Source organism: Callithrix jacchus, chromosome X (genome assembly GCF_049354715.1).
Source record: "Callithrix jacchus isolate 240 chromosome X, calJac240_pri, whole genome shotgun sequence".
Classification (NCBI taxonomy): domain Eukaryota; kingdom Metazoa; phylum Chordata; class Mammalia; order Primates; family Cebidae; genus Callithrix; species Callithrix jacchus.
In genome coordinates this window covers 114,497,839-114,514,292 of record NC_133524.1, presented here as the reverse complement: position 1 = coordinate 114,514,292, position 16,454 = coordinate 114,497,839, and the positions used below count along the sequence as shown (strand labels likewise).

At 39.6% G+C, this 16,454-nt stretch overlaps 1 protein-coding gene and 1 pseudogene across 5 annotated transcripts in view; both read right to left on the bottom strand.

Annotated features, from left to right (window-relative positions):
- Positions 1–16,454, bottom strand: part of DOCK11 (dedicator of cytokinesis 11) — a 194,885-nt gene that overhangs the window by 101,940 nt on the left and 76,491 nt on the right. For all 5 annotated transcript variants that reach the window (XM_078362461.1, XM_078362462.1, XM_078362463.1 and 2 more), the window contains exons 11-16: positions 14,286–14,426; positions 12,704–12,916; positions 7,718–7,840; positions 6,169–6,251; positions 1,478–1,600; positions 1,217–1,293 (exon numbers count right to left, since the gene is read on the bottom strand). In XM_078362461.1, the coding sequence (XP_078218587.1) occupies positions 1,217–1,293; positions 1,478–1,600; positions 6,169–6,251; positions 7,718–7,840; positions 12,704–12,916; positions 14,286–14,426 (760 nt within the window). The remainder of the gene's footprint in view (positions 1–1,216; positions 1,294–1,477; positions 1,601–6,168; positions 6,252–7,717; positions 7,841–12,703; positions 12,917–14,285; positions 14,427–16,454) is intronic.
- On the bottom strand, positions 2,921–3,805 carry LOC108589866 (small ribosomal subunit protein eS4, X isoform-like; annotated as a pseudogene).

Genomic DNA, 16,454 nt, shown 5'->3' with positions numbered 1-16,454 from the left:
AGCCTCCCCAGCCATGCAGAACTGTGAGTCAATTAAACATCTTTCTTTTATAAATTACCCAGTCTTGGGTAGTATCTTTATAGCAGTGTGAAAATGGCCTAATACAACTTGTTTGCTTGTATACTGTAACTCCTTCTAGCCTTTGAACTCCCTAAGTTTAAAGCACCTAGTTGATGATAGTCAATAAATATTTACTCAATAGATAGTTATTTAGTGAATGAATGCATAAACATACTCTCAAAATTGAAATGCTGTACTTACGAACATCTATTACCAAACTGTATTCCTACTCATGATTGGTGATAACACTTCGCCAAAACCTAGCCAACATTAGGTAGCTTCACTTTAAACATGTTAATAGATTTGATGGATGAGCAAAAGCACATTGTTTAATTTGCCTTACTGGTATTATTAGTGAGATTGAATATTTTTCACATATTTACTAGCTACTTCATTTTATCTCTTGCAAATTGTCTTTTGTGTCTTCTATTTTTCTCCTGGGATCTTGGATTTTTGTCCTTAGGTAAGAAAAGAAATCCTTCTCCTTTTTCATCTTAGTTGATGACAGAAGTAAAAGTCACCCAAGGCAAAAGGCAATGGAACCTGACTGGGACACACTCACAACTTCATATATTATATATATAACAGCATCTGATAAAATCAACTCAATTCACTTCCTAATCTGTAACTATTCATCATGCATACTGGGTTGAAAAGCATTCCCACCCACCCCCAGTCAAAATTCATGTCCACGTAGAACCTCTGAATATGATTTTATTTAGAAACAGGATATTTGTAGATGCTGTTAGTTAACATGAGGTCATACTAGATTAGATGGGCCTTAAATCCAATGACTGGTGTCCTTATAAGAAGGTCATGTGATGACACAGGAGAAGTTGGAGTGGTGCAGCCACAAGCCAAGTGATGCCAAGTTTAGCTGGGAGCTACTGGAAGGTAGGTAGAGGCAAGGGATGGCTCTTCCCTAAAGCTTTCAGAGAGAGCATGGCCCTACGAACACCTTAATTTTGGATTTCTAGCCTCCAGAAATGTGAGAGAATAAATGTTTGTTGTCTTAAGTTGCCCAATTTGTAATAACACTTTGTGTGACGACAGCCCTGGGAAACTAATACACCATGTAAACCTCAAGAAAAATACTGAAAGGATAACAACCTGACATTCAAACATTATGCTTAAGGTTTCTGCAATATGTTCTTACTTGATAAATCCACAGGAACACATTCTATTGTGATGTTTAGCTGTCCAGGAATAATCTGCAGTTTGGTCTTTTCTGGCCTGGGTATAAAATAATAATATTTTTGAGTTAAAAATTATGATTACTGAATGCACTGGTTACCCTCTATTAAAACTTAAAATGTCAAGCATTCTGTTTTTCCCATATATGACTCATACTCATCATTTTAAGAAACGGAGGATTCATCTATTATATTTACTTATTGCAGAAACACCAAACACTTACTTCTTATATTCTGAGAGCAACTTGAGAATATCTTCACTTGAAAGCTTGCTACTGTCTTGTTTATAAAGAGGAGAAAATCTCCCATCCAGATCGAGGGAGCCTTGAGTATCTTTGAAAATAGGTCTAAAATAGCAACAGAAGCATTTTTAAAAATAATATTCCATGTTGATAAATTAAGATAAAATTAGCAATGGTGGGAATGTAAAATGGTGAAACCACTTAGGAAACAGTTTGGTGGTTTCTCGTTAATCACCCATCACTACAATCCTGCAGTTCCACTCCTAGGCATATTTCCGCATGGTACATGAATGTTCTTAATTTGTGCAGCAGCAATTTAACAAAAATTTATATAAATAAATGTTCACAGCCGATTTATTTGCTATAGCTCCAAACTAGGAATAACCCAGATATTCATCAAAAAGTGAATGGGTAAGCAAATTCCTCTATATTCGTACAATGGAATGCTACTTGAAATGAACTACTGATTCACACAACAATATGGATGAATCTCAAGAACACTGAACACAAGAAATCAAACATAAGAGGACATACATACTTCATGATTCCATTTATATGAAGGTACAGAAGACATAAAAAGTCATCTGCCGTGAAAATCAGATCAGTGGTTGCCTGGGACAAGGTTAAGATGGTTGAATGGACAAGGGACATGAGGAAACTTTCTGGGGTAACAGACACATTCTATATCTGGTTGGGGTGGTGGTTACATGACTGTAAACATTCGTGAAAGTTCATGAAACTAGACATTTAAAATGTGTGCATTTTATCAAGGGTGAAGTATATTTCCATGCAGTTTATAAAAAGCATAAGGATAAATTAATATGGGGAGATTACAATATAGAGTCGGCTCTCTGTATCCATGGGCTCCACATCTGTGGATTCAAACAACCACGGATCAAAAATATTTGGAAAATAGAACTATGTCTGTACTGAACACAAATAGATTTTTCTTATCATTATTCACTAAATAATACAATATAACAACTATTTATATAGCATTTACATTGTATTAGGTATTATAAGTAATCTACAGATGATTTAAATCACATGGGAGGATGTGAGTAGGTTATGTGCAAATACTACATCATTTTATATCAGAGACTTCAGCATTTACAGATCTGGGTATCTTTTGGAGATCCTGGAACCAATGCCCCACAGATACTGAGGGATGACTATATATGTATAGTTTCTCATATGAACTTGAGTCATTCCCTCCCCCTCCTCTTCTCCCATTTTTAAGCAACTATTCTGTTGCTAAAATGGAAAACAATATACATGCACCCAACACACTGGAAGCAGCTATAGCCTGAAACATATTTCCCCCTGGCAGTGCCTCTGAAGATGTAGTTATAGGCATTAACCTCATTGTTCCTACTTCTAAGCATACCTCCTTTATTTCTAGTAAACAGGGGTTTATCACACATCTTTTTTTTTTTAATCATGCCATATGATTTTTAATTACGCATAAACATCTAACATATCAGCCAGGGACCATTTCACCCACTGCTCTGTTTGGCTGCCAGTCTTTTGTCTCTTTCTTCAGCAATGGTGAGGCGGATACCCTTTCCTCGGGGAAGAGAAATCCATGGTTTGTTGCCCTTGCCAATAACAAAAATATTGGAAAGTCGAGTGGCAAAGCTGTTGCCATTGGCATCTTTCACATGAACCATATCGAAAGATCCAGGGTGCCTCTCTCTGTTGGTAATCACACCAATTCTTCCCAGGTTAGCATCCCCAATCACCATACACAGGTTACCAGTGTCAAACTTGATGAAATCAGTAATCTTGCCAGTCTCCAAATCAATCTGAATGGTATCATTCACCTTGATGAGGGGATCAGGGTAGCGGAGGGTGCGAGCATCATGAGTCACCAGATGAGGGATTCCTTTTGTGCCCACAACGATTTTTCATACTTTGCACAATTTGTACTTGGCCTCCTCAGGTGTAATACGATGTACAGCAAAGTGACCCTTGGTGTCATAGATCAGACAGAAATTTTCTCCCGTCTTGTCAATGCTGATGACATCCATGAAACCAGCAGCGTAGGTTATATCAGTTCGGACTTTGCCATCAATCTTAATGAACCACGGCATGCAAATCTTCTTTACTTCATTTCCTGTCAGGGCATACTTAAGTCTGTTCCTTAGGAAAATGATGAGGGGGAGACACTCTCTCAATGGTGAGGACCGGTGGATGGACGAGGAGCAAACACACCAGTCAATTTATCCAGCATCCAATGCTTTGGAGCTGCCACCTGTTTCAGATGCTTCTTGGGACCATGAGCCATGGCTGCGTTAGGCAAGGAAAGAGGACCTCCGTCTTCTGGTGAGTGTAGAAATTGGGGCCCTATCACACATCTTTTAAACATCCATCCCAGCCTTTTGAGTAAGTTTCTACTACTGCTGAGAACCGAAACAATTCTTCATCAGAACTGAAAATCAATGCTTCTAACTTTGAAGACTTCAAAATTAATTTTTCTACTGGTAAAACTCCATCAAGCAGCTACTGGTATGGCCCAAAGAGGGGCCAGAGGCCACAGTGGTCTTGAGATGGCTTTGAAGGCAGATGCCCTGGGTTCTGATCCCTGTTCTGCCACATGTTGTGTGAACTTGAAAAACAATTTCTATTTTCGTCTTTCTGCTTCACTTCTGTGCCTCAGTTTCCTCATCTTCAAAGATAGGGATAACAGTATCCACTTTTTAAGACAATAGACATGAAGCACTTAGATAAGTGCCTTGAACAGTTAGCACTTGATAACTATTTCCGCCCACCCCCCACCCCCTACCGGAGACAGTCTTGCTGTTGCCCAGGCTGGCGTGCAGTGTCATGATCTTGGCTCACTGCAACCTTTGCCTCCTGGGTTCAAGCAATTTTCCTGCCTCAGCCTCCAGAGTAGCTGGGATTACAGGTGCCTGACACCATGCCTGACTAATTTTTGTATTTTTAGTAGAGACAGGGTTTCATCATGTTGGCCAGGCTGGTCTTGAACACCTGACCTCGTGATCCTCCCGTCTTGGCCTCACAAAGTGCTGGGATTACAGGTGTGAACCACTGTGCCTGGCCAATGACTATTAACAATAATAATAGAAGCAGCAGTGATGGACTTTTCAGGCTGGAATATTAAAATTATGCTGATAATTCACACCTGTAATCCCAGCACTTTGGGAGGCCGTGGTGGGTGGACCATGTGGTCAGGAGTTCAAGACCAGTCCGGACAAGGTAATGAAACTCCATGTCTACTAAAAATACAAAAATTAGCAGGACATGGTGGTGGGTGCCTATAATCCCAGTTACTTGGGAGGCTGAGGCAGAGAATTGCTTGAACCCGGGAGGCAGAAGTTGCAGTAAGCCGAGATTGCACCACTGCACTCTAGCCTGGGCAACAGAGTGAGAATCTGTCTCAAAAAAAAAAAAATGCTGATATTATAAGCCACACTTCACCTTCTATAATACCTTCATATACCAACCCCTACTACTCTTTGCCATTCATCTGTCCCTAGCTATCATTTTTTTAACATCACCTTGAAAGTCTGCAAAACAAGGACAATAGTGATTTTTCATCTACCAACATAATGCTTTGAGACTTTCCCCAAAATGATTATAAATAATGACAAATAAAAGAGTTAATTAACTTAGAATCTCCTACCCTTATGCTATTCCCTAGCACCCACTGAACATAATTGATTAAATTATTCAGAACATGGTGCCCTTTCCCCAGAAGCTCCAGTAAGCTGTACAGGCTGTACCACAAACAAGCCAATGAACCTGTACTTGAAAAAGGGGGATAAACAAGAAACTTGTTTTAAGTCATCCCTGTATAAACTTACAAAATTTGGATAAAATAATGCAACCTACCATCAGATCGGAAATATAGTTAACACATGCTGGCAGAACTTGTCATCAGGAAGAAAATCTACTAATTACACACTCACATTTGATGACTTCATTACTTGCCTATGAATTTTTGGTTTGTTTTCCAGAAATATTCTATGATAGATTTTGAAAGCACAAACAAAGCCAACTCTGAAATAGGGGCATACTGTATATGACTCATTATAATTTCTGCTTTTCTGAAAAAAATTCCATCACTAGTAAATCAACTCTGCTTTTAAATGCAGTAAAATTAAGTGGTGTCAGTCAGAGCAGTAACCCAAGCCAAAGAAAACTTCCCTAAAGCAAGACAGATGAAAAAAAATGAGAGGGTCTTTGATACACAGCAAAGTTTAAGAGAAAGCATTCTTGGCAGGGCATGGTGGCTCACGTCTGTAATCCCAGCACTTTGGGAGGCCGAGGCGGGTGGATCACCTGAGGTCAGGAGTTCGAGACTAGCCTAACATGGGGAAATCCTGTCTCTACTAAAAATACAAAAATTAGCTAGGTGTGGTGGTGCATGTCTGTAATCCTAGCTACTCAGGTGGCTGAGGCAGGAGAATTGCTTGAACCCAGGAGGCAGAGGCTGCCATGAACCGAGATCATGCCATTTCACTCCAGCCTGGGCAACAAGAGTGAAACTCTGTTTCAAAAAAAAAAATTTTTTAAAGAATTCTTACATCCCAAGGGTCCAAGATATAACCGGTCTGCCAGAAACACACTGTTGAATGTTGGTAAGGATAACAGCCCTTAACTTAACATATGAACATGAGTGAACGGGTTGGGATTATATTTGTACAGACCTGGCAGCCCAGGCGAAGGGCATTCTGTATTGTCCAAGGCGGCTACACACTTGTTTAGCTGTCCTGTGCACCTTCTGGGCCGTCTAAAGTCAGAAATAAGAAGATAGGCTCGTATTTGTTAAAACTGCCATGGGCCCACCCAGGAAAATAATTTCCCCAGCTTACCATTATAAAACATCAAAAGTCTCGGAAAACAAATACAGAAATAGCCACAAGCAGAACAACACACATCAGCCAGCCGTTTTGCAAGACCGAAGTACTTCATAAAGGCTTTGTGTTTTCTCATTAACAGAGCTTTTTTTCATTTATAGCAGAAGACAGACAAAATAGATATAGGGCACATTTTGCACCAAAGACCTCTACTGGAAAAATGTTTAGTGTTCCTTTCACATAGCAGGCAAATGCTCATCATTCTTGGGAGAAGTTTTTCTGGATACAGCTGCCCTTTCTACTCCCAAGATAAGGAACAAGTCACCAGGAGTCAATGCAATTAGTCTAAGTGTGGGCAGGAGCTGCTGTTTGCACAGGCACTGAGAGATGACAAGGAGATAAACTGCCTATGGAGTCTAAACAGACTGCGAAATGATGGCTGGATGCTTATCCCTAGGGATACAGAGAGCTGGAGGCTTTTATCTATATTGTTGAGACATTTTTCCTCCACAAATTAGTCCCATCACATCAGCAACTTCCACTTAATAAACATTATTTGGGTACACAACAAAAATGCCATGTACAACAGATTGATGCTTCATAAATACACAGGACGTGGAGTGCTACTAATGAACTCAACTGTGAACCCTTTCCCTCCCAGGGTCTCAGGTTTTTCATTTATAAAAGGAGATGATGAGATTAGAGCAATGATTTCCAAACATTTGAATTTCATAATTTCACAAGTTTCCAGAAATGTGGATGATGATACAGGGTTACCAACTTTTAGTATTACCACTTAAGGACATTCAACAAAACAATTTTTAAATCTCTGCCATTTAATATGCCAACATTTCATGAAAGAAAGATATGCATAACCTTTAAAAAGTAGGAAGGGCAAAGATCTCAGAATAAAGGGCAGCCCTTCGAATTAAATACATTTAGCTTCATGAAATGTTCACTGTCTTTCTTTTCTCATTTCATCACAGACAGGAGTAAATCTGGGTATGAACTGACATTTGGGAACTATAGAACTGGATCATCTTTAATCTTCCAGCTCCGAAATTCATTCTAAGGCTTTATGAAGGACTGTAAGAAAAAGAATGGCTATTGTCAAGGATACGGTGTCAATTAGCGGATTTTGCCTAAAAGCTTTTGGCTCTTATTTTGATAAGCAAGGAGAAATCAGATTATCACATTATCAGAACATCAATGACAATAGGAAAATATGCCACATTCACGTTTTAGCACACATACACAGTATACAATGTTTTCAGAATATATAGCATGTGCAAAGAATTTTTTTCCCCTGAGAGGGCCATTGACAATGTCATTTAAAATATCAGAAAAAGGCAAATTCTACATTAAGGTGAAAAGCTGACAAACGATCTTTATAAATTACCTTTACTGGATCAGAATTTTTGATGTAGGGCTCTGCACAGTGTGTAATATTTCCCTGTAGTACCTTTTCGATTCTAGCAACTAGAAAAATTTCAGGATGTGGATTCGTCACTGAGAAAATTCCCTAGAAAAAAAGTACTTCATTAGACTCATGTAACCTTGTACATATGGTTGTTTATGGTTAATGATTGTTAGTAAAGAATGTTGATATTCAACAAAGGATTGTGTCCAGGACCCTAGAAATAGGTAGGATTTCCTTTCATATAGTTTTCAAAGCTTCCAATATTCCTTTCCAAATGGAATTTATATTTTGTCACCAATCTCACATCTGTTAGTCCCCAAAATACAGGTATCACTGTTACTGCTTTGCCTCTTTGGTTTGGTTGTGTATATAAGGTGAGTTCTTAGACCTAATTTAATACAATCTACATTGTTTGGCTTAATTGGGTGTGCTAAAATAGCATACCTTTCTCAAGTAGAACTAGATATACATTTTTAAATGCAGCTGCATGTAACACTCAAGAGCAATTCATATTTAACTAACATTTCTTTCCACTAAGAATGAAAAAGAAACTTTACTGCTCTAATATAGAAAAACTAAATCATCTTCTAGAAGACATTCCTTTGTTGCAGTTTAAGAGCTCTGGTGCTTCCAATGCAAAGGTAGGAGACAGAGGATCCAAAACTCATTTTGCCCCCATACACTTTATTTAAATGTACTAATGTAGATGCAACGAAAGTTACATTTTTCTTTGAATACACGTGGAACAGCCACGTCACCTCCTGTCCAGTTTGACTCCTTCCAAATATAATATCCTCTATGTAGCATGTTAGTTGCTTATGCCTGTTGTTTAAAGGAGAATCACTAATGAATTTAAGTGGAAAAATCTATCACTGAGTCTCTACCAAAATTTTGTTTTTTACTTGGTATATTACCAACTTTGTTAATATAGTGATTTTCAGTTTCCAATGCATTTCAGACACATTATCTCATTTGTTCCAGATAGAACCCTTGGAGTATAAGAGGCTAAAAATTTCCCCAAAGTCAAACAGCTTATAAGGATCCTGGGTAATAGCTGATTCAGCTTTGAATTCCCAAGTAGCAAGCATAGAACAAAGTGGTTCAAACTTGCTTGAGAAAGTGAACAAAGTAGTTTAAAATAGCTTGTCAAATTTCTTGGGTCCCAGATCCAACATTTATGGGTTTAAGCAAGTCACATTCTCTCTAAGTCTCAGGTTTCTCATCTGTGAAATGGACACACGATGATAGTGATAGTGATTTCATACATTTCTTGTATGGATTAATTGAAGTAATGCACATCAGGTACCTTGTTATTACCCAGGTGGCCCACCAAAGTATCTCAAGGTCACAGAACCTGGCTTCTGGTACTGCTGGGAACATGCTGTTTGAGCTGTGAGGCTGACCAGGTTGGCAGACTGCCCAAGCTACCCCTGCAGAAGGTATGCTGAGGAGTGTGCCTTGAGTGCAGTGTTACTCTAACTGGCATTTAACCATGCTAGATCGTTTTCATGCTTTATCTCATTCAGTCTTCATAAAAACTCTGAAATGTAGGCACTACTATATACACATTCTATAAATTAAGAAATGGAGGGTTGGGCACAGTGGCTCACGCCTATAATCCCAGCACTCTGGGAGGCTGAGGTGGGCGGACCATGAGGTCAGGATATGGAGACCGTCCTGGCTCACACAGTGAAACCCCGTCTCTAGTAAAAATACAAAATAATTAGCTGGGCGTGGTGGCACATGCCTGCAGTTCTCGCTACTTGGGAGGCTGAGGCTGGAGAAATGCTTGAACCCAGGAGGCAGAGGTTGCAGTGAGCCGAGATTACACTACTGTACTCCAGCCTGGATGACAGACGCAGACTCTGTCTCAAAAAAAAAAAAAAATAATAATAATAGAAAGACAGAAAAAGAAATGGAGCCACAGAGAGGTTTGTGCAGTGAGTAAGTGGGTGAAGAAGATTGCAGTCCAGGCTTCCAGATTATACAGCCCGTGCTATATTCCCTCTCAGCCCTGAGGTGCATACAACCAATATCTCATATGATAAGGCCAGATTCGAACAGTAATAATGCTGGGCATGGTGGCTCCTGCCTGAAAACCGATCACTTCGGGAGGCTGAGGTGAGAGAAGTGCTTGAGCCCAGGAGTTTGAGAATAGTAATACTGATTATTGCTATAGCCAACATTTACTGAGCACTTATCTTTTCCCATTCTCAGTACTTTAGGCATTTCCCAACATTAATGCCAGCAATGACTATTGTAATTTTAAGATATTTGACAATTGATAAAAGCTTGCTGTTTTCACTTGTTTATCTGAGATCACTATTACTGCTACTACTCCTAGCTACTACGTTGCACTGAGCAAACCGAGTGTGCCCATCACACTGTTGAGTGTTTTCTCAGAACCACATACCTTGTTTGTGCCTCCCCACAGCCCTTGGACACAGGTACTATCACTACCTCCACTTGCAGATGAAGATGCTGAGGCACAGAGATGTCCATTTTCTAACTGACCAGAGTTCCAATGCTAGGGGACACTCTTTGGAGTTGTTTTACCTTTTGTCCCATCAGCTTCTGGCCCTCTGCCTGTACCCAGAATGCAGAAGGTGGCCAGAGAGAGCCCAGAAATCCCACACAGGCTGGAAGTCTGGCCCTTTAAGACAAGGTCTCTGGCCTAGTCCTTGTTTCTTACGAAGGGGCGTGAATATGCCTCCCCACCCTAGGGAGACTCTTACCTACTTTGTTGGACCCTACCTCTAGAGAATGGACCAGTTCCTCTCCCCCAGCCACCAGTACTTACAAAGCTCCCAGGGTGTGGCAGGGCATGTGCTATTGTTATATTTCAGCATTTAATTACATTCCGTCTAATATTCTTAGTCAAGTTATTTCAAACAGACCTAGATTCAAATCCTGCCATCACCACTACTAGCTGTGTCATGGTGAGCAACTTACTTAACCTCCCTGAGCTTCAGTTTCCCAATCTGTCAAACAGTAGTGATTATAGGATTTCACAAACTATTATGATTACATGAGACACTAATGGAATAATGTTGGCACACAGGAGATATTTTTTAAATGTTGATTTTCTTCCTATCCCAAATTACAAACTAGATGACATCTGAAATCATAATTTAAAATTCCTGCATTGAACATACAGCGGAGTGGTACACACTGAAGTAACAGAGGAAATACATATTGACATAAAATGACTTATTTGATACTGTGCAGGAAATTTTATTTGTTTATTTATTTGAGATGGAGTCTCGCTAAGTCACCCAAGCTGGAGTGCAGTGGCATGATCTTGGCTCACTGCAACCTCCGTCTCCCAGGTTCAAGCAATTCTCCTGCCTCTGCCTCCTGAGGCTGCACCATCATGTCCAGCTAATTTTTGTATTTTTAGTAAAGATGGGGATTTGCCATGTTGGTCAGGCTGCTCTCTAACTCCTGACCTCATGATCTGCCCACGTCAGCCTCCCAAAGTGCTGGGATTACAGGTGTGAGCCATTGTGCCCAGCCAGGAAATTTTAAACATAAAATTCAATAGCAGGTTCTCAAATATTTCCAACACTGTACTTGCCCAATCCCTCTTTCAGAAGCATCCACCATCATTGTGGAATATTCATAGAGGTGACAACTACAGTCTGAGTAACAAGCTAAGGGGCTATCAGGGATTAAGGGCTAACTTGAGGACAAGCTACCAGAAACGCGCAGCCACAAAAGGACAGTGACAGCCCATGTAAAAAAGTCTTTCTAAAAGTTTGATCATCTATATCAATCAGCATAATCTTTGACCCTAAAAATCCCAATGCTTGGAATTTATTCCAAGGAGATAATTTAACAAATGAGCTAAGATGTGTGCACAAGAGGCTCAATGCGGCATTATTTCTGATAGTAAATAATTAGAAATGTCTTAAGTAGCTAAATCAATGAAATGTCACGTTAGCTTTTAATACTGAATGTGACTGATCTATAGATATTGATATAGGATAAATATATTAAAAGAATACAGTAGGTATAAAACAGCATATGATATAATTTTTATATGAGTATACATAATGTGTACGTATTTCTATATACATGACAGAGATGTCTGAAAAGATGTTTACCAAAATGTTGAGTTATTGTCTTACGCTTGATGACTTACTTTCTTCTTTATACTTCTTTATTGTTTTAATTTTCTACATAAGAATGTACTTATCATTATAATCAGGGAAAAAAGGAATGAAATTTTTATTTAGGGAAAAATCAATCTCCTTACAACATGAGCAGCTTTGTTCACATGTCTCTTTCGACTTTAATTTTCTGCCATGCTCTCATTTCCTTTTAGCTGCAGAAGTCTAGCAAGCAGATGATCAATTCCACTCTGCTAACTTCTCATGGCCTCCAATCTGGTCAGAGGTCAGAATTCCAAGGAACAGTTAAGCTCTTTCTGAAAGGGTTTCTTTGCTCCAGATAGAGCAGAAGAGTGTAGCATTACAGCTATGACACAAGCAGTTCCCACCCATTGCTTTTCAAGTAAAACTCCTTGTATAAAGAGCCCATATGCTTCATTCAAATGACCTACTCATAATGGACATGAAAATCCGGGGTGGGAGAGTTAATTTAGGGTCAATTTTTCTTAAAAACCAAAACTTTCAAGCACTTATTGCCTTACTCAGAAGTATATGCATGAGTGTGGGTGCTGGTGTGTTTATGTGTGTCTGTATCAGCTTTCTATCTCACAAAATAATTCCCTCTCTCTCACATTATGGTCCCATTAAAAATGTTCCTTTGCTAACATGTTACTAGCATGTTCATTGGTTTCAATTTTTGCCCTCAAACTTCAGTCAGAAGAAAAATATCTATTGACAGACCTTACATGAGAGAGAATGCCATGAAAACACTGGCCTGAAACCACAAAATAACACAAGAACATTTCTGTTTCTTATTATGAATGTACTGGTAAGACTAAAGATCATTCGTTACCTGTTTTATGTAGCGTAAGTGAGATTCAGCAATTCCATGAATGAAAGACTCGGGTGAAGAGCCTTTTGTGTTACCATCACTGGCCAGTTCGGTTGAAGAGCCCCACAGCATTTCACGGACAGATGGGGGATTCAGGTCTACGTGAAAGTCTGCTGAAATCTTACAATTGTTCTTTACATCAAATAAGGCAAGATTGATAAAAAAGGGCTCAACCTGGGAATGAAAACAATTACGTTTTAAAACTAAGACTTTGGCGGGGGGATGGTGGGGAGAGACACAATTGCAAAATAAATTTGTTATTCCTCCAGTTTCTGTGATTACAGTTCCTTTCTGAGTTCAACTCTTAGCTAAAATTATATTATGGCTTATCCGCACAGAAGAAAGGGCATTCCAAAACAATAGACTTAATCAAATTTTAACCTCTGTCAGGTGTAGATAATTTCACACACTATAAAGTTTACAAAAAAATAGAAATTAAAAGCTACATTTATATAACACAAATTGTTCTATGAACAAAAATTAATTCTCTACGCATTTACTGAAACTACCTAAAAAATAATGCCAATATTATAGAGTAGAAATGAATCTACTCTTCTGTTTGTCCCAACTTACTCAACTATACATTTTATAAGAGCTAGAAACAGTCAACATCAAATTACTTGACAAAAGCTTTGCCCTATCAGCACTTTTGGAAGACATGATTCCTCTCTACAGATGGCATTGGAAAGATGGTCACAAAGAGAAATTTCATGCCAGATGGAATACAGATTAACCCTTTACACACAGGAAAGTCTGTACTTTTCAGCTATTTTGTAAGAGAATCAATCATCACTGTTTTATTTTTAATAGATAAAACTAGAACCAAAAAATAAAGATGAACATACAAAACAGTCTCTTTGAAGGTTTTACATTTACAGTTCCAAGGATTTCTAAGCAACTCAAATGATCCATGACAGCTATCACTTAGAATTTTCTCTGTAGACCAAAATAAACCTAATGCTATAGAATAGTGACCGAGCCTAGCAGACAGCACAGCATCTGTATCCCAGCATGGCTATGGTGATCCTTACTCATTGCTACGAATCAATTTCATAGAAGAAATCATATTATCTAATAGAATTTACACATTTGATGATTTTCCAGGTTTGGGGGACATGCTCCTCTGGAACATCAAGAGCCTACTCTATCTGCTATTCTAAGTAGATAAGATTTTATGAATTCTCAAAATGAGAACATAGCCATATTTTGGCAAAAGAAAGAGATATATACAATTCTTCCATGTCTAATTTATCATATGTGGCACTGGAATCTTCACATAGTCAATTATTAATAGTTCTCAGTCATAAAAAGATCTTTTATTGTAATAAAATATACATATATATATATACATAAAGCTTTTAGATTCAGGGTACATGTGCAGCTTTGTTATATAGGTAAATTGAAGTTTATCTATATAACACGGAAGTTTACCTATATAACACCAATATAGCATGTCATGGAAGTTTGGCATACAAATTATTTTGAGAAAGACATTTCTTTAATGCACTGATGCAAGTAGGGTAGAAGGAAGAGTCATACATACATTTGTGGGTGGTCCTTTTGTATTGTCTCCAACTTGGCCCAAGATATTGAAAGTTAAATCATGGCAATTTACCAGGAGACGTTTGTTACACTTTTCTTCAAATGGCTTTATATCGGGTTCAATTCCTGAAAAGTCCAACCTCTACAAAACAGAGTATGAATCATTTTCAAAAAAAGATAGGATTCATATTAAAATAGATTTATGTTAATATACTAAAAATGGCAAAACCCAACTGTTCTCTGTCCATTCTTCATTTGAACTCTTTTTATGTTTTCATTTAACAAGCCTTTATAGACATTTTACACTAAAGTTAAATAGTGATAGAGAAATCCTAGAGGAAGGTGATAAAACTCGGATCTAAGGCAATGAAAAAGTCACAAGTCTGTACTATGGCCTGCAAAGCCCTGCATGACATGACTCCCTGTCTCTTCTCACCGCTCTGACCTCATCTCCTACCATGCTTGCCTTCCTCTCTCTTCCAGCCACACTGGCCTCCTTGGTTAAAAGTAATATTTGAAAGATAAATGAGAGAAAGGGAGTATAGACTGTCAGGGAGTGTACAGTTTTGGGTTTTTTTGTTTGCTTGTTTTTAGGATGGAGTGCAATGGCATGATCTCGGCTCACTGCAACCTCTACCTCCTGGGTTCAAGCAATTCTCTTGCCTCAGCCTCCCAAGTAACTGGGACTACAGGCACGTGCTACCATGCCCAGCTAATTTTTGTATTTTTAGTAGAGACAGATGGGGTTTCACCATGTTGGCCAGGATGGTCTCAAGCTCTTGACCTCGTAGTCTGCCCGCCTCTGCCTCCCGTGTGAGCCACTGCGCCCAGCTGGGAATGTGCAGTTTTCTATAGGGAGTTAGGGAAGGTCTCCCTGCAGAAGTGTCAATTGATCAGAGGCTTGGAAATGAGGAAGCTCTGTCACCAGGCTGGAGTGCTGTGGCATGTCGGCTCACTGCAACCTCCTCCCAAGTTCAAGCTATTCCCCTGCCTCAGCCTCCTGAGTAGCTGGGACTATAGCATGCACCATCATGCCCAGCTAACCCTTGTATTTTAATAGAGATGGGGTTTCACCATGTTGGCCAGGATGTTCTTGATCTCCTGACTTTCTCATCCACTTGCCTTGGCCTCCCAAAGTGCTAGGCTTACAGGCATGAGCCACCATGCCTGGCCCTCCTTGATTATTTTGCCAGCACACCAAGGACACTCCCATACCAGGGCTTTTGCACTTGCTGTTCTGTCAGGAACCCTCTTCCCTCAGATAGCTACATGGCTTGCTTCCTCATTTCCAAGCCTCTGATCAACTGACACTTCTGCAGGGAGACCTTCCCTAACTCCATGTAGAAAACTGCACATTCCCAGCTGGGCGCAGTGGCTCACGCGGGAGGCAGAGGCGGGCAGACCACGAGGTCAAGAGATCGAGACCATCCTGGCCAACATGGTGAAACCCCATCTGTCTCTACTAAAAATATAAAAATTAACTGGGCATGGTAGCACGTGCCTGTAGTCCCAGTTACTTGGGAGGCTGAGGCAAGAGAATTGCTTGAACCCAGGAGGCAGAGGTTGCAGTGAGCTGAGATCGTGCCATTGCACTCCATCCTGGGAGATGGAGTGAGACTCCATCTCAAAAACAAGCAAACAAAAAAACCAAAAACTGCACACTCCCTGACGGTCTATACTCCCTTTCTCTCATTTATCTTTCAAATATTACTTTTTCTATGTGCTTATTCTTTGTCTTCCCCATGCAATATATGTTCCAAAACAGTCAAAATTTGGTTTTCTTTATGAGCTGTGCAGGAGGCAAAACTGACAGAAATAGGTATGGGAAACATCAAAACTAACATGGTAGGCTGAGGAGGGAAGATCACTTAAGGCCAGGAGTTCAAGACCAACCTGGGCAAGACAATGAGACCCTCATCTCTACAAAAAATAAAAGCTAGCCAGGCATGGTGGTGTAGGTCTGTAGTCCTGGTTATTTGGGAGGCTGAGGCAGGAGGATGGCTTGAGCCCAAGAGTTCAAGACTGCAGTGAGCTATAATGGTGCCACTGCACTCGAGCCTGGGTGACAGAGTGAGACCCTGTCTCAAAAAAAAAAAAGATTAATACAGTGATCCCTAATTTGGGAGATTCAATAGATAGTGATGTTATGAACTTAGTCATGAAATACAAA